The sequence below is a fragment of the Euleptes europaea genome, chromosome 18, assembly GCF_029931775.1.
Source record: "Euleptes europaea isolate rEulEur1 chromosome 18, rEulEur1.hap1, whole genome shotgun sequence".
NCBI lineage: Eukaryota > Metazoa > Chordata > Lepidosauria > Squamata > Sphaerodactylidae > Euleptes > Euleptes europaea.
This window is the reverse complement of record NC_079329.1, coordinates 16,492,339-16,518,743: the sequence shown is the minus strand read 5'-3', so window position 1 is coordinate 16,518,743 and position 26,405 is coordinate 16,492,339. Positions and strand designations below refer to the sequence as shown.

The following is a 26,405-nucleotide window of genomic DNA, read 5'->3' as shown; positions in this document are numbered from 1 at the left end:
TTATCTACGTAATAACTGCCTTACAGGCTAGGTTTATGGCAAAGCATGCTTGCATGCCCGATACCAGCCCCATTTGGCAGTTGCTGAAATAGTAACAATTATCTGTAATTGCAGGGGCTGGGCTTGATTTGTCTGGGGAGATGTCACTTAAGAACAAAAGTCACTTAAGGCAAAAGTGACCAGAGTTGTGTTGAGGTAAGTATAAGTTGAAGGAAGAGCTGCAAATCACTCATTATCTAGGCAAAACTTGGGGCTGTGACTCAATACAGATAGGCAAGTTTCATCATCAAAGCCTCCCAACCAATGTCATCCCTAGGGTTGCCAGCTCTGGGTTCGGAAATACCTGGAGATTTTGCAGGTGGAGTCTCAGGAGGGTGGGTTTGGAGGGGGGAATGCCATAGAGTCCAATTGCCAAAGTGACCACTTTCTCCAGGGGAACTGATTTCTATCACCTGGAGATAGAGTTGCCAGGTCCCTCTTCGCCACCAGTGGGAGGTTTGGGGAGCAGAGCCTGATGAGGGCAGGGTTTGGGGAGGGGAGGGACTTCAATGCCATAGAGACCAATTGCCAAAGTGGCCATTTTCTCCAGGTGAACTGATCTCTATCTGCTGATCAGTTGTAATAGCAAGAGATCTCCAGCTTCTACCTGGAGGTTGGCAACCCTACCTGGAATCAGCTGAATTAGCAGGAGATCTCCAGCCACCACTTAGAGGTTGGCAACCCTAGTCATCACATAGGTTTCAGTCAGCCAATAATTTGATGAGGTTCAGGATTCTTTGTATTCCAAACAGGGAAACAGTTTGTCACCAAATAGCATTGTTAAGAGAATTTATCTTCCCAGTTTCCCCCTGAAATCCAAGAATGCCTTTAATTTAATCTTTTTTAGGAATATGAAGTCTGTTTCTAAAACAATTTCATTTTGATAAAAAAAAAGAAATTCAAAGAAAGGAGGGGCAGAAAGGGAGGTTCTACAAAATTTCACTCTAAAGATGCTCAGAGGCAGAAAATATCTTCCCAAACCTTCCTATACTCTGCTAAAGCACCCCTGTGTGGTGTGTGACATAAAAGAATCGCACGGGCTGAAGTTACCCAAGGGCTGAAGTTCTGCAAAGAGAAATGAAAGAAAACCCTATCTCACTTTATAATGCGAGGCTAGACAGTGGGTTGGATCCAGGTAGGTTTTTCATTTAATTTTACCAATTTCCCTTCTATATGACAGTCTCCAACTCACATGGCTTTTCAACAGCATACCATTTTGGGGTGATCAGAGAAGATTTATTTTTGCTTTTTTAGCAGCGGAAAGGCTGGTGGGATTCTGCCCATTATGCATTACACAATTTCTGACCTTTTTTGAAAATATTTCATGACACTGAACCACCCTTTAATCTCCTTCCAATGACGAAGCAATACAGTGTAACTGTCACAATTTTCTACAAGTAGCATACGCAAGTGTCATTTCCTGACATTTTGAAGGAATATGTCTGGGAGTAGAAAATAATGTTATGTTTTTGTCACTTTCTTCCTCATTAATTGATCCCTATTGTTCAGCCCAGGCCTCAGAACAATGATATAGCATTTAGGGGTAAAGATACAACCCAGTAAGCCAGCACTGGAGGCCAAGATGGAAAAAATCTCCACAACCACCATGGATTTCCCTTTGGTGCTCAGGTAGGTTGGAACAAAGGACAACCAAACACTGCAAAACACAAGCATGCTGAAGGTGATAAACTTGGCTTCATTGAAACTCTCAGGTAACTTTCTAGCAAAGAAAGCCACAGTGAAGCTGACAATGGCCAGGAAGCCCATATAGCCCAGGACAAGATAAAACATGGTAACAGAGCCCTCGTTACATTCCAGTATGATTTTGTCTGAAAGTGAGTGCATGTCCATATCAGGGAATGGAGGGGAAGTACTTAGCCAAAGAGCACAAATAACTGTTTGAACAAAGGAGCAGAAAAGGACAACAGAAGTTGCCATCCTTTTCCCCACCCACTTCCTTATCTTGGATCCAGGTTTAGTAGCCACGAATGCTAAAATTACAGTGATGGTTTTGGCCAACATGCTGGAAAGGGCCACAGAGAAGACAATGCCAAAAGTAACTTGCCGGAGAAGGCAAGTCATTTTTACAGGCTGTCCAATGAAGAACAAGGAGCAGAGAAAACAAAGAAGGAGGGTGATGAGGAGAAGGTAGGTGAGGCTCTGGTTGTTGGCTTTGACGATGGGAGTCTCCTGGTGCTTTATGAAAATTCCAAGCACCAACGCTGTGATCAAAGAGAAAGAAATAGCTAATGTAGCCAGGGTGATTCCTAATAGTTCTTTGTAAGAGAGGAAACTTAGGACCTTGGGGATGCATTGATTTTGGTTGTTGTTGGCATAACGGTCTTGAGGACATTTGACACAGGCATCCATGTCTGGAAAAAAAGGAGTTATTTAATATCTCAAGATTGTGATCAATGCTTAGAGAAAATTCATAAAATGTTTAATAGTTATTATTTTCAAAGAAGGGCTTCAGAGGAATGGTTGTTTTTGAGAAGTGATATAAGGAAAGGAGGAGTTTCATCCATGTGTTACAAACTTGTAAGGTCTTTTTTTAAAAAAATCTTGCTATTCAAAATGAATTTGTGGTTTGCCCTTCATTCAGATTTAATCTCAGCCATGAATGAACTCAGTGGCCTTTGGCAAGTTATACTCTTGGCAATAGAAGAGTTATAATTGACCAGCAAATCCATCCCAAAGACATGAGACAGCATTACCTGGGATACAGTAGTTTTCACTAAATGGCTGATCTGTATCATCCAACTATTCACTTTTAAGTGCAAGCTGCAATGAAGGCAGCTCTGACTATCATCTTTGGGCAACATCTCCTTGGCTTCAACCAGTAGCTTTGTTTATCCAAGCATGAGTATTAACTGAATTGAATGGTGCTGAACCCATTCCCCTCCTGCAGCTTCCCTCCCAAACAACTAAATGTTTGATTGACACCAAGGGCATGGATTCCCCAACCTACTTAGCCAGTTAAGCAAACAATGGACTATTTTTTAGAAAAGTTTGCCGCCTTGGGGTATTTACAATTTAATCCTGTGTCCTTAGCATTTCACAATGTCTCTGCCATTCTTAGTCATTTTGTCACTAATCCTGAGATCAGGCTTATTACACCACACCCTAGGGGAGACTTTTTTTTTGCCATCAAGTCATATCTGACTTTTGGCAACCCCTGGGGGGGGGGGGGGGCGTTTCAAAGCAAGAAACATTCAAATTTGGTTTGCCATTGCCTGCTTCACATCATGACCCTGCTATTCCTTGGCAGTCCCCACTCCAAATACTTGCCAGGGTCAACCCTGTTTAGCTTCCGAAATCTGACGAGATCAGGTCAGCCTGGCTGTCCAGGTCAGGGTAAGGGCTACATAACGGAGCCAAAAATTGCTTACATGGGGAAACAATAATGTACATGTACAAATGCATATTGTGCATGACTCGAGTTTGTATGTAATATAGAATCATAGAATCATAGAGATGTAAGGGACCACCAGGGCCATCAAGTCCAACTCCCTGCACAATGCAGGAAATTCACAACGAAATCCCCCCTCCACACCCCTAGTGACCAGAAGATGACCAAGATGCCCTCCCTCTCATCATCTGCCTAAGGTCACAGAATCAGCATTGCTGACAGATGGCCATCTAACCTCTTCTTAAAAACCTCCAGGGAAGGAGAGCTTACCACCTCCCAAGGAAGCCTGTTCCACCGAGGAACTGCTCTAACTGTTAGAAAATTCTTCCTAATGTCTAGACGGAACTCTTTTGATTAAATTTCGACCCGTTGGTTCTGGTCCGACCTTGAGCAACAGAAAACAACTCGGCACCCTCCTTTATATGACAGCCCTTCAAGTACTTGAACATGGTTATCATATCCCCTCTCAGTCTTCTCCTCTTCAGGCTAAACATACCCAGCTCCTTCAACCTTTCCTCATAGGACTTGGTCTCCAGACCCCTCACCACCTTTGTTGCCCTTCTCTGGACACGTTCCAGCTTGTCTACATCTTTCCTAAATTGTGGTGCCCAAAGCTGAACACAGTACTCTAGTTGAGGTCTAACCAGATATGCTTTGTTAGGTATGAACTCTTATGAATGGCTTGGATAATACCCCTTGATCACTGATGAATCAGTGGTATAAAGTGTGATTATGACATCAACTGAACCCACTGGAAATCAGACATCGCTACATATATCACTTTGAGAACGAACAAAAGACAAATTCCATGGGCTGCAACTTGATTTTCACAGATCATTTCTGAGTTCAAGATGACATGGAAGCTTTTTATTCAAAGAGGAGAAAAGTGAGAGGCTGCTGTTCCTACTCCCCCTAGATCACAGAATGGGAACCATAATCTTTTTATCATCTTATTGGATATGACTGAAATCTGTATATTTTCTGTATCGTACCCTTCTCCTGAGAAATGGTTCCTTCTGGGCACTGAGCACAATCATAGCAGCAAAATTTCTCCCCTTCCTTCTTTTTCCTGGTATAGCCCGGATGACAACTTTCACTGCAGACAGAAACGGGCACCACCTGTCCATAAGCAAAAATGATGTTTAGCATCCAGTACATATTCACTGGTAAGAGCCCCATGGCGCAGAATGGTAAGCTGCAGTACTGCAGTCTAAGCTCTGCTCACAACTTGAATTTGATCCCAATGGAAGTTGGTTTCAGGTAGCTGGCTCAAGATTGACTCAGCCTTCCATCCTTCCGAGGTCGGTAAAATGAGTACCCAGCTTGTTGGGGGTAAAGGGAAGGTGACTGGGGAAGGCACTGGCAAACCACCCTGTAAAACAAAGTCTGCCTAGTAAACGTCGGGATGTGACATCACCCCATGGGTCAGGAATGACTTGGTGTTTGCACAGGGGACCTTTACCTTTTTTTACATATTCACTGAGAACAAATACTATTGCTGCAGTACTTGCACGGTTGATATGGAAAGGTGGCAACATAGAGTTCTCCTTGTATGGAGGAGATTTTGAGCACTTACTTGCTTGATAATTGTCAGAAAGGAGAATTGTGCATGTGATAACTTCCTGAACCATCGATCAGACAATTGGATGCAATAGGACTAGGGTTACAGAACTGGAAACAATACAAACCACAATAGCAACCACAACAAACTTTGTCTTAGGCATGACATACCATAATGAAAAAAGTGAGTTACAAAGGTACAAGGCAATGCAGTAAAAGCAAGGTGATATAAACAATACCCTTTGTAATACAATGGGTGTGACATACATGTTCTGTCTAGTGCCCAATAATAACTGGACTGTAGTTTTCTGTTCTGCCTGGAGTTTTGACTTTAAGGACAGATCCATGTAGAGTGCATAACAGTAGTCTAGTGCTGATGTAACCATAACATGTATCTATGTGGCTAGATCAGCTGAGTCAAGGTAAAGGCTGGACTAAATGAAGTTAGAAGAATGCATTTTTGCAGCTGTGTGCCCCAGGCTAGCCTGATCTCATCAGATCTCAGAAGCTAAGAAAGGGCCACCCTGATTAGTATTTGGACGGGCAACCTCCGAGGAACCCCAGGTTTATGACATGGAAGCAGGCAATGGCAAACCACATCAGAATGTCTCTTGCCATGAAAACTCTATGGAGTCACCATAAGTCAGCTGTGACGGCACACACAAAAATTACCATGCTTCTCCTGCAAAAATGCTCAATCCAAAATAACCACTAGGTTGCTCAATGAGTCAGTGAAGGTCAGGAAAAAATCATTTCTTGACCTTGACAACCCCTGTGCTTTTTGCCTATGCTTCTTCAGGGGGCTCTGCATATCAGTGTTGCCAGATGTTCCCTCAACAGCTAAGCAAAGCAAAATGCACAGGGGTTGTCAATAAATGATTTTTTCCCTACTGCACCAATCATCTGTTTGCCTTTTCTTATCTAAATCCTAAAGCCATGAATGATTTCTCCTAAAGGCTTTACCTAGTGACTGAATAGCATGGTGGATAAGACTCAGTTCTGTGGAACCCCAGAAAACAAGTCCCATATTGATGACAACTGTTCTCCAGCAGCAGCCCTCTAAGACCTATCCATAAGGATAAATTAAAGCCATCCAGATAACATCCCTTAATTCCTACTTCTAGGTTCAAATGTCCCAAAACATTGGCATGGTCCACAGTCATAATTTGCTGCTGATAAATCTGGTGTGGCAGCAGAGGAAAATATTAGCCTGGATACAAACCCTGTATCTAGGGGGAGAGGTCTGCCTGGATACAAGCTAGCTCTGTGTGTGTATGCTACTAGGGGAAATGTCATGGAAAGTCATGGTGAACGCTAAACAATTACGAGAACTGGATGTAACCGCTGGAGCTCTAAGGGCTCCAGTCTTGTAAAACAACCTGATAACCATGGAATGTTGACGTGGTCTGTTAGAGTATGGATTTGGATAAAAGTGTCTTCCCCAGTACAATCGGGGCTCAGTTTTTCAAGCCTATTGATAGCAGCTGAGCCCAGCTGCCAATAAAAACTGTTTTTCTTGATAACAGTCTCAGGTCTCTTTTACCCCCCACGAACCCGGGTTTCCCGCTACACTGGTAAGAGCAACAAAAAGTGAAAGAAGCTTTTTTCACTCTGTCTCTTACTACAGTCTCCATCTTATTTGGCTTTTGTATGTACATGTCCCATCATCCCCATCACAGCCTTTTTTGGATGGTCCAAGGGTACCCCTTTTTTCACCAGCACTAAAGATGGCTAGATTCAGTCCATGAGATCAAACATATTCTAACCTTCACCCCCATACTTCAAGGGCAGGCAGAAGTCAAAAAGAGTTTACATGTAACTTTCCTAATTATTTTATACACTCAGGAATCTTCCTCTATGGCTCACCTGGTTAAAGGTTCTGTGCCACACAATTTGATCATTATTAAGAGTCAGCACTTTGTCTTGAGGAGCCTGTGGAGCCAGCCTTTTTCACCAGTAGAAAAGGTGGTAGAATCAAGCCCTTGAGGTCAGTTTTTTTAGATCTTTACCCATATGGCAAGGGTAGGCAGAGCTATGAAAGAGATGACGTGTAACTCTCCTAAGTCTTTTATACAGGAATCTGCCTCTATGGCTCACCTGGTTAAAAGTTCTGTGCCACACAATTTGATCATCATTCAGGGTCAACTCTTTGCCTGGAAGAGCCTGAGGATCCAGCCTTCCCACTTTTACTCTGGCAAAAGATCCATTTGGGAACGTTACCCAGTTTGTAAGATCAAAAACAGCTCTCAGTTGTCCATTTTCATCAAAACACACACTGTCTCCAGCACTGTTGTTAAACATGATGCTCCTTAGAAAATAATGCAGCTAGCAGAGAGAGAAATTAGTGGAGAGTTATTGCCTATAAAGACCTCTAAGACGAGGGTACATAAGGACAGTCTACTACTATATGAATCTGCTCTCCTGTCAACATCATCTTCTGAGGACCTGAAGGAGCAGTGGGGTTGCTCCAGATATATATCTCCTGTAGTGCAGGGTCTAGATTCAAGAAATCTGTGCTTGGCACCACATTTCCCATTTATCTCCAGCTCTATCTCATGCTTCCAGTCGATCCCAGGGAGGCTGTGGAAACAGCCAAAACTTTATCCCAAACAAATGTAGGTGTTACTAGTGAGGGGAAGGATTGATCTTTAAGGTGTCTCTTATTCTGGAGGAAGAACCTGAGGAGGGTGGGGTTTGGAAAGGGTGTAGTGAAACTGAGGAAGAGAATTGTCATTGGGAGGGATCAGGTGGTGTGCCACCATTCCCCATTTGTGTCTGAGTTACCTTGTAGGCCTGAAGCCTTGCAGTCCTTAATACTTATCTCTGCTTTGCATGTAGCTGCAGTTGCTGTACTGAGGTGGGGGGTAGTATAGTTTATTCCTTTAAAGTCATGCACCTGGTATGGGAGTAGAAGAGAGCACAAATATCTACATAGGACGCTTGTCACATACAACATCTAATCAGTTGGCCCTAAGAACATAAGAACATAAGAAAAACCATGCTGGATCAGACCAAGGCCCATCAAGTGCAGCAGTCTGTTCACACAGTAGCCAACCAAGTGCCTCTAGGAAGCCCACAAACAAGACAACTGCAGCAGCACCATCCTGCCTGTGTTCCGCAACACCTAATGTGCTCCTCTGATCCTGGAGAGAATAGGTATGCATCATGACTAGTATCAGTTTTTACTAGTAGCCATGAATCCACCTCTCCTCCATGAACATGTCCACTCCCCTCTTAAAGCCTTACAAGTTGGCAGCCATCACCACATCCTGGGGCAGGGAGTTCTACAATTTAACTATGCGTTGTATGAAGAAATACTTCCTTTTATCAGTTTTGAATCTATCACCCTCCAGCTTCAGCAGATGACCCCACGTTCTAGTATTATGGGAGAGGGAGAAAAGCTTCTTCCTGTCCACTCTCTCCAAATCATGCATAATTTTATAGACCTCTATCATGTCTCTCCTTAGCTGCCTTTTTTCCAAGCTAAGCGTTTAACCACTCCTCATAGGTCAGTTGCTCTAGTCCCCTAATCATTTTGGTTGCTCTTTTCTGCACCTTCTCAAGCTCTGTAATATCCTTTTTTAGGTGTGGTGACCAGAACTATACACAGTATTCCAGGTGTGGCCAAACTATAGATTTGTACAAGGGCAGTATGATATCAGCAGTTTTATTCTCTATTCCTCATCTAATTATGGCCAGTATGGCATTTGCCTTTTTTACAGCAGCCGCACACTAGGTTGACCTCTTCATCGGGATGCTCTGAGATGTATGACTCTTGTCAAGGTCGCTCATGTGTCATTAAAAGCATAGGTGAAACTAAAGGATCTTAAGATAGTGTATAAAGCCTTGGGAGTTAGTTGTAAGAATTGAACCTCAGCACAGTGTGAAACTGTGGAACAGTGCTGACAGCTGAAGGGTCTAAGCATCTTATCTTATTCTACCAGGTCTTCTGTAGATGTGACTTTCTTCTGTGGACTAAAATCTAAGTTGGAGACCAGTAGCAACTTAGAGATCTACAAGAAATTTTGTGGTATAAGCTTTTGAGAGCCAAAACTCCCTTTGTCACATCCGAAGAAGGTTGTTTTGACTCTCAAAAGCTTATACTCCAAAATTCTTGTTGGTCTCTAAGGTTCTACTGGACTTTCATCTAGCTGATCTATTGCAGAGCAACAGAGTCATCCTCTGAACCTGTCTTAGTAAATTCTGTTTTCCTTCAACATTTGTGAGTTCATTGCCTCCATATCCCTTAGAGAAAATAAAACATTGTCCATTAGCAAAGCAGAAGGGAAGGACCTCAGAGGGGTATAATGCCATAGAGTCAAGCCACCAAAGCAGCCGTTTTTTTCTAGAGGAAATTATCCTTTGTGAAACTGGGCCCACCTGGAAGCTGGCAATGACATGGATGAGGTTGCACTCTACCTAAAGGAGTTGGTTCATATGTTGAGGGTGCTGTTGGACTTGGGCTCCTAGATAGGCTGGAGAGGGAGGTCACTGGGAGTACCTTTCCTTTCCTGGGAAAAAATATTTTGCCACTGTGATGCATGCCCTGGAACATCTAGATTCTGTGTTATATGCCATTAAGCTGCTTCCAACTTATGGCAACCCTATGAATTAATGACCTCCAAAACATCCTATCATTTTCAGCCTTGCTCAGGTCTTGCAAACTGAAGGATGTGGCTTTCTTTATTGCATCAATCCATCTCATATTGGGTCTTCCTCTTTTTCTGCTGCCTTCAACTTTCCTTAGCATTCTGGTTTTTTTCAGTGAGTCTTATGACCTCATGATGTGACTAAAGTACTATAGCCTCAATTTAGTCATTTTAGTTTGTAGGAAAGTGCAGGATTGTTTGATCGACAACATCCAGATTAGACTGAAACAATGTGCACTACATGTCAATGACCATGATGAGAATCCATTCTGTATAACTGGGGCAGAATTCTGATTCCAGAGTGCTGATTGGAGTGAGTCGTAAGGCCCCTATCACTCCAGTCTTGGTCAAGCTACACTGGCCCCCAATTTGCCTTCAGGCCTGACTCAAGGTGTTGATGCAGAGCTTTAAAGCCTTATGCAGTTTGAGGATAGCTTCCTGCCATATGAACCTACCTGACTACTATGGTAATCTTTGGAGGCCCTGCTTTGGGTACCCCCATCATCTGAGACTACATGGGTTGCAACCTGAGAAAGGGCCTTCTTGGTCATGAGTAGGGCTGTGCATATCGACAAACATGAACTGAGAATAAACCCAAAATTAGCGGGCTCCTAAGGAGCTTTGCTCACCCCCCCCCTTCAGGATTGCAGCCGAAAAGTCTATCTGCAGTGAAAATAGCATGGCGTCTTTGAAACAAAATTACCTGCCATGGTTGCACATTCTGAAACTTTAGTCTCTTTACTACTTCCATTTGTCTGTGTCTCGATCTGAAAATATAGATGGCATGCAAAGCATGTGCCACTGCATAGATAGCATTGTAGACACTGTAGCTGTGGCCAGTCATTCTAGTTTCAAACAGGGTCACTGGAATGGAATCCAGCCTTTCTGTACCAGTGCACATTTCCTTGTCGCCTTGGACACTGGACAGTTTCAGTGAACAACTGAAGGCTTGCTCCCAGAAGCTCTGGATAAAACCATCTCTTTTTGTCCAGGAAGGGCTTATGGACTGCAGGAATGTTTGAAATCCAGGTGGTTGATTGGAGTGAACAGCAAGGGATAGAGCACCATGGAAGGGTTCTACATCCCAAGCCCTTTGGAAAGAAACGGATTCAAAGTCCCAGTGGCATGTGACAATCCACACTTTATGCAGGGGAGGATATGAAAAGAAGGTTCCGAAAAATAATGACATTCTCAAATTGAGCATGGATGAGTTTTCTCCATATACAAAACACACATTGGCTTTGGTTTGAGTGAGAACAATCAGATATTCCAGCTGCTTTAAATGCACATTTACCACATCTTGAAAATAAATATGTTTTCGTAATCTTATAGTGAAGTCAAAACAGATGCCATTCCCAGCAAGCATTGGCACCATGACCTGCAAGAACCTGTCCCCATTGTTATCATCTGCAGCAAACAGAACAGTCCACGTCCATCGGAAGTGGTGAAATAATCGGATAAATCCCATACATTGACTGGCTTCACTGGGGACCATCTGATACATGGAAGTAAGAAATGATTTACTGTCCTGCACTGGGGGAAACGATCCATAAGTGATCTGAGAAAATGTATACATTTTTACTCCATTAGAGTGAAACATACCATTCAGTTGTGTGTCAAAGCAGGTGGAATTTCCATAGCCCTGTGCAGATGACTTACCTGTGGCATCTTGTAAATGGTGACCATGGTGGCAATTTCAGCGGACGTTTCTGAACTCAGTCCTCCAACGATTGCAATTGGATTGCTCTGTGTGTCACACTTGTAACTGGGGACAAACTTGTGCTGTGAAAAAAGCAAGCCCAGGCTGGCTTTAGTGGTCATCCTTGCATTGAAGTAGCTGTTGAGGATGTGGAAGCCCAAAGTGACGTTTGGTAAGATGTTGGGATTCCCATTGATCTCCTTTACAGCAAAAGCCAAGGCTAAATTGTGCTGGTAGTTCTTTGGCACCGAACTATAACGAGATTTACAGATTAGATTGATTGGTAGCCCAACAACAAAAAGATGCCTTTCATTAATATCCCTCCTTCCTACAACAAGCTCCTTAATCACACTATGCTTCCTTACTTTCAAACAAGCCCCTTTTATTGGTTCTTGTAGGTTATCCAGGCTGTGTGACCGTGGTCTTGGTATTTTCTTTCCTGACGTTTCGGCAGCAGCTGTGGCAGGCATCTTCAGAGGAGTAACACTGAAGGACAATGTACTCCTCTGAAGATGCCTGCCACAGCTGCTGCCGAAACGTCAGGAAAGAAAATACCAAGACCACGGTCACACAGCCCGGATAACCTACAAGAACCAATGAACTCTGACCGTGAAAGCCTTTGACAATATTTTTAAGCCCCTTTTAGTTGTGTTTCTAACAGTGGTTTGTTACTAAAAGGTGATAATATTTATCTCAAATGCCATGGAATATATACAGTGTTTATCTGCGTCTACAAAATGCCATTATGATTATAGCAGTAGGGTCAACTTAACCATGATCAGTCTATGTCAAAGCTCTGCATTCTATAGATTGGAAAGTATCTCCATAATCTTGTAGAGTGATCTTATTTCAGGCAATTGTCTATTAACAGGGAATATGGGAGCCACTGAAATAAGAAAGGCTTCTTTATATTATGTATATTCCCATGAAAAGTGCTATTTTCCAATTGGTTTGGGATGATTACACATGAGCATAATCAATATCCAAACATTTATCAATCTTAATGGTTACTCAATCGGAATGAAATTAACTTCAGCTTTTGGTGAGGAATTAAGAAGTCAACACCTGAATCTTATTTCTATCAGCAGTATGAAATGCAACAATGAAATTCATCTTTGGGTAGGTTTTTTTTTCTTTGGGGGAGGGGGTTATGGTTGTAGTCTGACTATTTCCTTTTGCTGTTGTAATCAAGATGAAATGTGCAATAATGTAAATTATTGCACCTGAGTATAAGAAGTTTCTCAGGAGGGAGCAATATTTGTTTTATTCATTTGTTAATCCATTTATATATTTTACAACATTTGCATGCTGCCTTTTCACCAAATTAGGGCCCTCAAGCCAACAAAGGGTTAAAAGGGACACACTGATGATTAAAAACAAGCAAGAAGAAGAATCAGTAAGGGTATGCCAGACAAATCAGAATGGTCTTCAGCTGCTGGTGGAAGACAACTACTGAGGGGGAAAGATGTACGGTACCTTTCTGGAGGGAATTCTATCATTTTGGTGCCACAACAGACAAGGCCCTTTCTCATATTGCCGCCCTTCTAACATTAGAAACTGAAGTTATCTGAAGCAGTGTATTTGCTGTGGCCAAGTAGGTTTGTATGGAAGCACAACCCTTTAGTTCTTGAAGAAGAAGAAGAAGAAGAAGAAAGAGGAGTAGTAGTAGTAGTTGGGTTTTATATACCAACTTTCTCTACCACTTAAGGAAGAATCAAACCTGCTTACAATCACCTTCCCTTCCCCTAACCACAACAGACACCTTGTGAGGTAGGTGAGGCTGAGAGAGATTGGAAAGAACTGTGACTAGCCCAAGGTCACCCTTCAGGCTTGATGTGTAAGTGTGGAGAAACCAACCCAGTCCACCAGATTAGAGTCCACTGCTCATGTGGAGGAGTGGGGAATCAAACCCTGTTCTCCAGATTAGAATCCACCGCTCCAAACCACCGCTCTTAACCGCTATACCACGCTGGCTAAGGCAATGGAAAGGTAAGCTCTTTCTTCCCCTTTAGCATTAACCTCCCTTCTGTTGTCTTCCACGTATCAAAGTATAAATTATCTGTTCACAAGACAAGAGTTTATCTTCCTTTACTGTTTAAAAAGACCATACACATTGATGATTTAGCTAAATAAATGAATAGTGAAAAAAATGAATGAATGTCTTACATAGGTTCAGAAACGAACAACTGGGCAGGATGATCTTTGAATGAGGGAGTGTCGTATACGTAGAAGACTTGAGAAACAATCGCACCAACAATCAGGTCACCCGGCTGATAAAATGCATGAGGGATAGGAAGAAGATCAACAGCTGTGGTGCAAGGAATGGACTGTTTCTTGCATACGGCATGGCCCAGCAATAGAAGCAGCAGCAATACTACCAAGATCTTCCTGGTGATCAACATTTCCCCCATTCACAGATGTCTGTTGGCATGTGGTATGTTATCAGTATTAGTTCTGTTCTGACTTTTCCTGGATCAGTAAATAGATCTGGGGGTGTGCTTGAGCAAAGTTTAATCTATAAGGAAATGTCAGCAGAAAGTTCAGTTAATGGCTCCTTCCCCCCACCCCCACTTCACCTTCATCACTCTGTACAATACAAGTTCAACTCCTTCTTATGTTCTCCCCTCTGGACAAACTGGCTACTGCTCTGACCAGACTCACTTTCTTTTAAGAATTAACCCCCTCTAAAATAACTGTGGCTACATTGTCAGTGGCAAGATTTGTTTCAGTCCTTATATCCCTCCAACACTAGATATATGCTGCTCAAGATCAATTGATCAAGGAGCTTCTAAGGGATAAAAGGAAAAGGAAAATAGCTGCATCCATGAACTATGCCTGAAACAGTTCCACCAATTGGGCTATCTCCATTTTGGTTTGGGGAATTAGCAGAGAAGACTTAAGTCACTTCCATATGGGAGTTTTACCTAAGGTTCGTTGCTCGCTGGCTGGACCACACTTTCTTCTTGCGAAGCTATTCACCAGCAGTCTCCAAGCTTAGAACAAAAAGCTTTTCAGTCCCTGCCCCCTGAAATGTCACTTTGTAATTGGCTGTAGTTCTTTCTTGGAGAGAGAAGTCCCCCGCCATGTAACTCCAAGTGCTGAGCCAAAATTCATTTACAAAAAAAAAAAAAAAAAAACCTAAAAAGAATGGGCAGGGGACCCAAGCCTCATTTTAAAATCCATTCTTCTGCCCAGAAAGAACTTTGAGGAAGCAAAAAGCATTTGAATCCCTGCTTCTTTACATCCAAGTCCTGCTGATACATGGGGATTTTATATGCAGTGATATTTTTTTCTTGGCCCCTGGAAATGTGGTGTCAAAACAACAACAACACACAAGTGTAATGACTGTGGCACATCCTCCTAATTATATGGTACTGACTGAGCTGTTTTTGGTCTCAATTGGCAGTTGAAATGGGCACAAATTAATTCAATATATGTGCATGCAAATGTAATGATTTAAGGAAAAACAAGCTAAAAATAAAACCCTGTTATTATACCCGTTTTGGACAACTTTTGATTTTTTTTTAATGTTCCCAAATGACCAAAAATGTTCTTGGTCGGTAGTCATTAATTAATAAAGCATATTATGATATGGCTCTAAGAAATAGCATCTGCTAATGTCTGATGATTATTGAAATCCATCTTTGCCAGCAGCTAAACACTCAGTGCTGATGCCACAGGTTAACACAAGAAGTCGCCTTATGAATAATGCTTAAAATCAGGTATTCTGATTAGCTACCCTTATTCTTCAAACCACCTAAAAGAAACCTATACATATTGCCTTTGGGCTTTAAATTTCTACCCCAAGACAAAAAATCTACTATACTGTGGTAAAAAAGATCCCATAGTGGCAATAAAATAAAATAAAATAAATTGTGGTGCCAGAGTTCATTGTGTTTGACAATACCAAAACATCCTGAGTCTGAAAACACACCTTCACATGAGGCAAAATGTAACTTTTGAGTGTATGTGCCCATTCCCAAATTTTTATTGAGTAACTCACTACTCCTGAACCTTTATTAAGTTGTGGTCCCAGGTCAAGAGCAGTTCTGCAATGGAAATTATGAAGAAATAACACACAAATAAAGTGGGTTGAACAAAGGCCACAGCTTTATTGATTACAACAGGATGGAGCATTGGCGAGGCATGGGGACGGATCCTGGCATCGGCTGACTACCCTGTCAGGAAATGAAATGATCCCCAACCCGAGTGTTGGGGAGCAACCAGAATGGCGCACTAGTGCTTCCACTAGGATGTAAATCTCTAAGTGATCCCTTCACCACCTGGAGTGAAGCCAAATGACAGCCACTGAGCTGGGAATCCATGAAAGGACTCTACCCCAAGATCCCTTATGGGGGTCCCAAAAAGGGGGAAAGCTGGCACTCAGGCCATTTTTCCTAACTTGGATCCACCCCGATGCCCAAAACCGTCCAAGCTTTGACAAAATACCTAACAACTACCATTAATAAAACGGTGGGAGGGTGGGTCTGCTGCTTTCCGAAACAAGGCTGAGTGGCCGGGTGATGAGGCCTTAAATAGGCTCAAGGGGCGGGCCAACGTCCACGTCACCCATCCAGCATCAGCCTGGCTGATGGGAGTCTGCTCGCCGGGCCAATCACAGGCCAGAATGAGGGAAGGGGGCAGGCAGCAAATTTCCAGCCAATCCGACTACTGGGCGAAAAGCAGCAGGAAGCAGGAAGTTTAAAACTTTTTCTACCTGGTACATAAGGTTGCCAGGTCTCTCTTTGCCACCAGCGGGAGGTTTTTGGGGTGGAACCTGAGGAGGGTTACACCACTGTAAGGCTAAGAAAACATAATATAAGGGTTACACCACCTCAAAAATAATTCTAACCAAAGAGAAAGGTCCAAGCTAGGATCCAAGAAGGGTTGCGTCACCCCAAGTCCAAAAACAAGTCCAAATGATACAATAGGGTTGTATTATGTTTTCTTAGCCTTACGGTGGTGTAACCTACATATTCTGTTCTGGATTTATATTATTATTGCAATTCATATGCTTTACAAAGAGTTTTGATATCTGAGTTTTTCAGTAAATTTTACTTTATAGTGTGAGAATCCAGTCAATGTACTGTATTGTTATTATATGAGCGTTGGTGCTGCTATTTGATTGCTTAACTACATATATTTCAGCATTGGTTATTGTATCAGATCGTTCTAGTACCTGAAGGTTGGCAACCCTAATCTCTCACATAAACACCTTAATAAAAATAAAGAAAACAGCTAGTAAGGGCAAAGTTTGGAGTAGTGACCAATAGGGCTGTTGAAAAAAAATTCGGTATAGTTCGGCTTCAGCAAAATTCGGCCTGTTTTTATTCGGGCCGTGCCAAAGTCCAAACTCCCCCGCTTCGGATCCCCGGAAATTCGGGGGGATCCGAAGTTTGGGGGAAAATTTGCCCCCCCACGCGCCTTCAGGGGGATTCCCTGAAGGCGCACGGGGGACCCTTTAAACAGATCTTCGCCTCCCAGCTGGAGCTTCCCTGGAGGCGCGCGGCGGCCCTTTAAATAAATCTGCGCCTCCCGGCTGGGAGGCACAAATCTATTTGAAGCCCCCCCCCAACCCTGCCAGGAGTCCTGGCAGGGCTGGCGGGGGGCTGGCAAGACCCTCTGCGCAGAGGGTTTCCATACCCCCCCAGCCCTGCCAGGAGTCCCGGCAGGGCTGGGGGGAGGGCTTTAAGTAGATCTGTGCCTCCCAGCTGGGAGGCGCAGATCTATTTGAAGCCCCCCCCAGCCCTGCCAGGACTCCCGGCAGGGCTGGCGGGGGGCTGGCAAGACCCTCTGCGCTGTCTGCGCAGACAGCACAGAGGGTTTTCAACCCCCCCCCCCCCAGCCCTGCCGGGACTCCCGGCAGAGGGTTTCCAGACCCCCCCCCAGCCCTGCCGGGACTTCCGGCAGGGCTGGCGGAGGGCTGGCAAGACCCTCTGCACTGTCTGCCAATTTGTCATATGCCAATTTGAATGGATGTTTATTTACATCAACTTCAGCCCCTTGAATTGTAGAAAGGCAGAATAAAAAAATGTTTGGATCAATTGAGAAATAATCTGCACTGTGAGGTGTGGGAAGGTTTAGATGTGAGGGCAAGCCAACTTCCATGCATGACCTTCAGTTAATTTACAAACCTAGGAATAGGCCACTTAGGATTACTGTTCTGTTGTTCTCACATGCATACCAACAATTGGAAAGTGTGACAAATCAGCATTTGATCTCAGAAATACATTGCCAAATGTCCACTTAGTGCCATGTGATCTTCCTTGCTTCAGTGCATTTCACATATTGCAGCTAAAGATGTTGATGGAGTGCTAAGAAATAAGTGGAACACCACTCGCATGCTGTGCCAATTTTATGAGCCCCCATTTTTCTTCCATTGGGGGCCCATATAATTGGACTCCCTGACCCAATCTTTACCCACCTTGTGGGTTCTTCTAAGGGGAGTCACCAGCAGCTGGGCTGCAAATTTGGTGCCTCTGCCTTAAAACACAGCCCCCCCCCGCTCCTTGAGCCCTGGAAAGATTCCCCACAAGCAATAATGGAAGGCGTTCAAGTTAAAATCCCCTACCCCCCCCCCATTGCTTGATATGTGCACTCCAAAGACCAGTACCCCTAAGGACATTACAAAGACTAACCGTGCAATTCTGAAGTGGTGGGGTGGGGGCTGGAGCTGCTTTGGAGCCGGCGTAACCCCAGCACCTGTGTCCATGCCACTTGCACCATCCAAAGTGGCATGGATATTGGCGCATGGTGACTTAAACTGGCTCTAAGGAGCAACCAGGCAGTGCAAGCCTCATGTGCCGGTGCTGCCTCCCCATCAATGTTTTTCTGGCACAAGTGCTCACACCAGCATACAGGGGGTTTCCCAGGGGCGGAGATGCCTGTAGGCAGCTTCCAAAGCCATTTCGACATGGGAACATGCCATTTTGGTGGTGTGACCCTGTGGCGTGGCCCTGTGAAATTGGTGGTGTGACCCCTTGAAACTCAATGGGGGAGTTTCACAGGGATTTTTTATTTTATTTATGGTCCAGGAAGCCTCTCAGGAAGCTAGGGTTGCCAGGTCCCTCTTTGCCACTGGTGGGTGGTTTTGGGGGAAGAGCTACAGAAGTGCAGGGTTTGGGGAGGTGAGGGACGTCAATGCCATAGAGTCCAATTGCCAAAGTGGCCATTTCCTCCGGGTGAACTGATCTCTATCGGCTGGAGATCAGTTGTAATAGCAGGAGATCTCCAGCTACTACCTGGAGGCTGGCAACCCTATAGGAAGCAACGCTATCCTTGGCTGTCCCCGAACTACCCTTGCCTTCAGGATTGCTATGTATGTTTTAAAGAAACAATGCCTCTGTATGTGTACAGAGGGACGGTGGGCTGTAATAGAAGCTAACAGGATACAAAAATAGAGAAAGACAAAAAGTATTTTGTTCATTATTTTTAGAAAATGCTCCATTGTTTCAGTTTAACATGCTCCATATCAAACAACAACCATCAAAATCCATCCAAAGAGAGATTTCTTGGTAACATAAGTTACCCATCTCAATGATCATATGTACCCTATGAGACTGGCCAATGTCTTTTGATGATCATGGCAGATTCCCATGACAGGAAAAACAAAAAATCCAAGAGGCAATTGGTACAGTGGGATAATTAATTTTAATTAATTAAGTTCTGAGACCCCTACACATTTTGCATATGTTTCATCAGGGAAATCTGTAAAATATTATTGTTTGAGCAGTTCCCACAATAACAGAGTTTGAGAACTCTGAAGATATGAGTCTACTGTGTGAACAATTTCACGGGGGGGGGGAAACATATAGACTGAGTGAAGCTTAAATGTTTTTCTTCTTTCTTTGTATGAACTGCTCTCTCTTGTTCATCTCAGGCCTTAGAATAATGATGTAGCATTTGGGTAAAAAAATGCACCCCAGTAAACCAGTGCCAGAGGATACGATGGAGAAGACCTCCACTGCCACCATGTATTTCCCCTTAGTGCTCAAATAGGTTGGAAAGAAGCACAGCCAAACACTGCAAAAGACCAACATGCTGAAAGTAATAAACTTGGCTTCATTGAAAATGTCAGGTAACTTCCTGGCAAGAAAAGCCACTATGAAGCTGACCATGGCCAGGAAGCCCATGTAGCCCAAAACAAAGTAAAACATGGTAATCGACCCTTCATTACATTCCAGTATGATTTTCCTTGACAATGAATGCATATCTTTATCTGGGAATGGAGGGGAAGTACTTAGCCACAGAATACAAGCAGCTACTTGAATAAAGGAAAAGGAAACCACTACAGAGTAGGCCATTCTTTCCCCTATCCATTTCCTTACTCTAGATCCTGGTTTGGTGGCCATGAAGGCCAGAACCACAGTGATGGTTTTGGCCAGCACACTAGAAAGGGCCACACAGAAGATGATGCCAAATGAAGTTTGTCGAAGTAGACAGGTCACATCTTGAGGCTGTCCAATAAAGAGCAAAGAGCAGAGGAAGGAGAGAAGAAGGGAGATGAGGAGAATGTAGGTGAGGCTCCGGTTGTTGGCTTTGACGATGGGAGTGTCTTTGTACTTTATGAAGGTTCGAAGCACCAAAGCTGTGACCAGAGAGAATGATATTGCCAACACAACCAAGATGATCCCCAAAGGTTCTTTGTAAGAGAGGAAGCTTATATCCTTAGGAATACACTGGTTTTGGTGGTAGTTTGCAAAGCAATCATCTGGACATTTCACACAAGCCTCCATGTCTGAAAAAGAGAAACAGCTGTATTTTTCATTACTTTGAACAACAACTTGGGAAAAAGAATCTCATAATTTTGGAACAGCAGATTGGAACCTCAAGTCTTGTTTTCTCCAAGTACATAATGAGCATGTGGGCTGTTCTGAAATGGTATAGGACAAAACTTCTTTAAAATGTTAGTTATGTATCGGGAACATCCTGATTTTAATGGGTTGGATCCAACCAGCTTTTCTGCTCATGGAAAAGGAAGGAGAGGTCCCCTTCACACATGAAAAAAGGCTATGTGGAAGATCATAAGACTTCTATGGACAGAAGTCGTGTTGGATGGGGGTTAGGAGGACAATTGGGTGAGATTAAGTGAAAAAGTTGGCTGGATAAAAATGTTTTATGTTGCTGTATTCAGCAAGCAAATGCTTGTTACTATAAGCCACCTTGCCACCATGAGCACTGAAACAGGCCCGGTGATCATTTTAAAATAAATATATCCAGCAAATTAAAAACTATGTGAACAGGACCATGGTACATTCAGCTTGCCAAGGCCTGACTGAGGAATGCTATGTCTAGATCAGTGGTTCCCAAAGTGGGCAGTACCACCCCCTGGGGGGCAGTAGGATTACCTAGAGGGGCACTAAGAGGCAAGGGGGCCTCAGGGGGGTGCTAGAGGTGGGCCCCTTCAACTGTGTTGTTCACTAATTTACAATAGATCATGCTATGGCTCCATGCTGGCAAATTTGGTGGAAACTATCAGAATTTTTTCCCCAGACTTTGAAGAGCTGGGACCACTGGATCAAGTTCATCAGTTTTGTTGAATAAATTTCAACTAAAAAGTTTTAATTTGATTTTGAATAGATGTACAATTACTTGTTACTGTTTTGAAATGTTGTTATTACCTTCTTTAGTGCATCATGCACACCCCTATTTTGAATAATGCTTTTTATAGGATAGGGTAGGGGGCGCTGGGGTTGAGTTTGTGTAACTAAGGGGGCGGTGGCCCAAAAGGTTTGGGAACCACTGGTCTAGATCATTAAACTGAAACCATTACAGCATTTGGTGGGGGGGATATTATACCTTGCCAAAAGCTGATGTTTGGAGACTTTGATGAGTATAACAGAAATTTATGCATGATAATCTCCTTAATCTAAAGGCAGAATCAATGAGCAGCAGGTTTTCCCAGTCCCTGTGCAGTCCCCCATTGTATTAAATTTACTGAACAAGATATATTATCGAAAATGTTTGACTCCTCTGTACATTAATTATCCTACCTATCTGGTCGGAGATCATCTCTTCTGGACATGGAGCACAATCGTAGCAGCAAAATTTCTCTCCCTCCTTCTTTTTCCTGTGATAACCAGGACGACAGTTGTCATTGCACACAGACAGAGGCAGTACCTGGCAGTAAACAAAGAAAAGAGGATATTATTGCACTGTGCACAGCAGAATATCCCAATTAGTTGCTACAATCATGGCCACAAAATGTAATCTTTTGCTCGATATCAAACGTATGTTTTCTGAAATCCTGTCATGAAATTATTAAGATGTTTGTGACATTTTAGCACAATGAAAGTCAAGAAGCACTAAAATGGTTTCCTAATTGGTGACAATTCCTCATCCCCACCCCCCAACAAAAGAACAGGAAAATAGTCATTTTGATAAGAATCCATGAAAAGTTATCATGATCTGGATAGTGGGACTATGCAGTTTGGCAAGCCAACTCCCAAATTCCCTGTCATAAATGAAAGCAACTCAGCAAATGCTAAAAAGGTTCCCTCCCTATGAATAAAAGATGCAGGCATCTGCAGCTGTACCCCACCTGATTAAAGCTTTCATGCCACACAATTAAGTCAGCATTAAGGGTTAATTCTTGCCCTTGAGCCTGAGGATCGAGTCTTCCCACTCTGACTCTAACAAAAGAGCTGTTTGGGAAAGTTATCCAGTTGGTAACGTCAAAACCTTCCACCAATTCTCCGTTTTCATTAAAATGCACTGTGTCTCCAGCACTGTTGTTGAAGGACATGTTCCTCAGATAAAGATGAAGCTATATTGTAAGAGGAGTGAACATTAGGGAAAGTTAGTTGGTTAAAAAAATGCAATGCAATTTAGATTATTTTACAGCGCATTCCTGAATGGAATGCCTGCGCCGGGCTTAGGAGGCAACCCAGCAGCGTTACCTCCTAAGGAGGTTTCGGCACCACCAAAACCTCTACCCGGCGCCAAAAACCCGTGCAACCTATGCCAGCAAAAAAGCAAAAAGCTGGCGTATCTTGGCAAAAAAAAAAAAAAGGTCTTGGGAGGCTGACTAACGTTGGCCTCGCCCCCCGGCCAGTGCCGTTACGCCCCAGGAACGCCTCCCAGGGCGTCGGAACGTCTCCCCGGAATGCCTCCCCGCTGTGGCCTGTGCTGGCAGATGGAGGCGATCAGGAGGTGGCGGCGGCAGCCGGAGACAGGCTGGCACTGGGGCTACTCATGCGGTGTGGGCCCTTGCACCGCATGCACCGTTGCCAGCCTCCTAAAAGCTTTCAGCATGGCTGCCGGCGCATTTGAGGAATGCGCTGTTAATTAAGTTAGATTAGTTCATTGTGTGTAGCAATTCTGCTTTACAATATACAGTAAAATCACTGAGAGCTGCTCAGCAACCCCATTCTTAACACATCTATATAAAGATGCATACAACTCCTCAGAAAACTAAGCTATGGGTGTCAAAACCGACTGTCTGTTTCAGGATGGGAATGGAAGTTGTAATGCAAAACATGAAGGACATCCATGCTAGGACCTCCCCCACACACCCGTTTTGCATTGGAAGTCACTTTTGGAAGTCATAGTTATATAGTGTCGCTATGTTAGTTTGGCCCTGGCCTGGATAACCCAGGCTAGTCTGATCTTGTCAGATCTCAGAAGCTAAGCAGGGTCAACCCTGGCAGGAGTTTGGATGGGAGACCTCGAAGGAATACCAGGGTCGTGACACGGAGGCAGGCAATGGCAAACCACCTCTGAACGGCAACTTTATGGCACTTTACAAACAAACAAGTACCTGCCATGGCTGTACATTCAAAAATTCCAGGTGGCCTCCATCTTTGAATCTTCTTTGCATGGTTTTGGATACATAGATGGCATGGAAAGCATGTGCCACAGCATAGGCAGCATTGTAGACATTGTAGCTGTGGCCGGTCATGCTCATTTCAAACAAAATCCCAGGAACAGTCTCTAACTTCTCCTCCCCAGTGCAAATTCTCAAGTGTTCTTCTTGCATGTTGGAAATTTTCAACGAGCAGCTGAATGCCTCTTCCCAAAACTCCTGGATAAAGCCATCTCCTTTTGCCCAGGAAGGTTTTATCATCTGAAGAAACTTTTGGAACCCCGGTGGCTGATTAGAGTGAACTGTTAATGATAAGGCCCCATGGAAGGTTTCTGTGTTCCAGATCTTTTGAATGGACAATGATTCAAATTCCCAGTGAGATGTGACAATCCACACTTTACCTCTAAGAGGCAATTGTTCTGATGCAGAGAGCAGCATGCTCAAAATTTGCAGCGTCGGAGGCTCCCCATATACAAAGTATACATTGGCTTTGCTCTCCACAAGATGTGAATATTGTTCCTGCAGCCCTAAAAGCAACATGAAGGTTTCCTCCTCGTATGTCCTTTTGGGTATTCTTAGAAGAAAGGAATAACAGATTTTGTTCTGTGAAAGCAAAGAGACCACAGACTGTAAAAACCTGTCCCCATTATCATTATCCACAGCAATGAGATCAATCCATGTCCATCTGAAATGGTGAAGGAGACGCACAACTCCCATATACTGATAGACTTCGTTTGGGACCATCTGGTACAAGGAAGGAAATAGCATCTTTCCCCCTTGCGCTGGGGAAAATGATCCAAAAGTGAACTGAAAGAAATTGTATAAGAATTATTGAAATCAATGAGAAGACAATTTTATGGCTGTGAAATCTCAATACCGTCATGTATGTGGTCTACCTGTGGGATCTTGTAGATCGCTAAAATCCTTGCAATGCTGGTAGAGACTTCAGTCATAAGTCCTCCAATGACAGCTATAAGATTTTTCTGGGTATCACACCTGAAATTGGGGATGAAGCTCTGGTGTGGAAAAAGCAGGCTGAGAGTGGCCTTATAGGTCATCTTCAAAAGATAGTAGCAATTGAGAATGTGAAATCCCAGAGTGATATTTGGTAAAATGTCAGGATTCTCATTGATTTCTTTTACAGCAAATGCCAAGGCCAACAGGTATTGGTAGAACTTTGTCACTGACCTGAAGTGAGAGACATAGCCTCTTGAACACATCAACCCCATTAATCATACAGCTGCCATGTTGATACATTTCACCAACTGTTAACTTTGCCTTGCGACCCCTCTTAAAATTCTACTGCATGTCACAAGAACTAAAAACTGCAAAAATCTGCTTCTAGATTCCGATGTTTGGAAGATGTTTTCTTTTTTGCCATGCGGTAAAGCAACCTCTCCAAGCTTTCTATTCAGCCGGGTTCAATAAAAGGAAGACTATATAACAATATAGGTCATATCAAGGCATTGGCTGGGATGCAGATTACATTTTCCATCAGTGGAATAAAATTTTCCAGCTTCTCCTCTACAACTGCAGCCCACTGATCTACATGAAATGTTGCTTTTGGAGGATAGGGGACCCTGAGGAACAACATGGGGGTCTGCACCAAGAACGGGGAACCAGTAGCCATTGCAATGTAGTCTGCATTCAAGCGAGTCTGAATTGTTCATTTCTATCATCTAAATCTCAGTGAAGGGAAGACATTGACAGTGTGAGACAGAAAGAAAATACAAAATCCTTACATTGGTTCCTTGATCAACATCTCTTTGGGTTGTTCCTGGAAAGAGGGAGAGTCATGCAAAAAGAGGATGTGACTGACAATCTCGCCGATTATTAGATCGCCTGGCTGATAGAATCCATGAGAAATAGGAAGGGGGTCATCGCGTACAGTGCAAATAGTCCCAGGACTCTTACACACAGTGTGACCCAGCAGTACAAGCAGCAGCATGATCATGATCATCCTGATCACAAACCTTTCCCTCCAGATGCAGATCCCCATGTTTCCATCTGCAGCACTATCTGGCTAGCATCGTTGTCATTCAGCCTTCCTCAGGTTGCAAAGAACTCTGCTGGTCTTCAGTTGTCAACCTTGGCCTAGGAAGAAGATATGATTCAGAGACACAAGAAGAAGAAAAAGGAGGAGGAGGAGGAGGAGGAGGAGAGTTGGCTTTCATATTCCACATTTCTCTACCTTTAAGAAGTCTCAAAGTGGCTTACAATCACCTTCCCTTCCCCTTCCCACAATAGACACCATGTGAGGGAGATGGGGCTGAGAGACTATCCCAAGGTTACCCAGCTGGCTTCATGGGGAGGAGTGGGGAAACGAATCCAGTTCACCACGTTAGAGTCTACCAATCATGTGGAGGAGTGGGGAATCAAGCCTGATTCTCCAGATTAGAGTCTGCCACTCCTAACCACTACACCACACTAGCTCTCAGATGGTCAAGAAGTAACAGAAATGATTTGTGTAACGCAGCAACAGGAGCACTGCTGCAGAGATCACTTTTATGTCCTTACTGTCTTATCTGAGGATGAATACTAATACTGATGTTTTGGCCCAAAGTGAGTTTGCTTTAAACAAAACTCTAATATAACTAAGAAACTGCTTATCATTAACTTTGCCTGGGACTACAAAAAAGCTAAGTGAGATTTCTTAACCAGTAATGCCATATAGTCCACTCTCCAAAGCAGCCATTTTCTCCCGGTGAACTGATCTCTGTAGTCTGGATATTAGTTGTCATTCCAGTGGTAACCCTAATTCATTGGTAGGTGTGTGTATAAGAACGGTGAATGACGAATCAGTATGAAAACATACTCTAAAATGTAAACTAGAAGTAGAACCAGCAGCATAGGTCTCTCTCACGTCGACTGTCTCATCAAAATGTGGGTTTAATATAAGATGTGTCCCATTCAGTTTTTGATGGTCTTGCTAGCAGCCTGTGGGATTCTTTGGTGGAATGAAGGGAAACTATAATTCCTATAATGATAGAAACCAGTAATTTGGCAATGACATCTCCCTAGTGGTTTGGCCTCTGTTGTGCCATCACACTTGACAAAATAGTTGAGGAAAATGTACTCTTCACAGGGGCGTGGGTCAGTAACCCTGCCTCAGTTTTTGTTGGTTGGTTTTTTTGCTCCTAAAAGGATAACATGAAGAAAGTGGCAGGTGACTGAGCTGGAACATACTGGCATGCTAGTGCTACACTCAACTGAGCCAGTGAACATGATGAATCATTGGGCTACAGG

At 43.5% G+C, this 26,405-nt stretch overlaps 1 protein-coding gene and 1 pseudogene across 1 annotated transcript; both read right to left on the bottom strand.

Moving 5' to 3' along the window:
• Positions 1 to 1,500: 1,500 nt before the first annotated feature.
• LOC130490532 (vomeronasal type-2 receptor 26-like) lies at positions 1,501 to 13,758 on the bottom strand. The gene is made up of 6 exons (XM_056864356.1): positions 13,523 to 13,758; positions 11,317 to 11,608; positions 10,952 to 11,215; positions 7,106 to 7,333; positions 4,441 to 4,567; positions 1,501 to 2,411 (listed from the first exon to the last, which is right to left on the bottom strand). Exons 1-6 carry the CDS (start codon positions 13,756 to 13,758, stop codon positions 1,501 to 1,503), a joined length of 2,058 nt encoding a protein of 685 aa, XP_056720334.1.
• A 5,473-nt stretch (positions 13,759 to 19,231) lies between these two features.
• On the bottom strand, positions 19,232 to 25,119 carry LOC130490531 (vomeronasal type-2 receptor 26-like; annotated as a pseudogene).
• Positions 25,120 to 26,405: the final 1,286 nt, after the last annotated feature.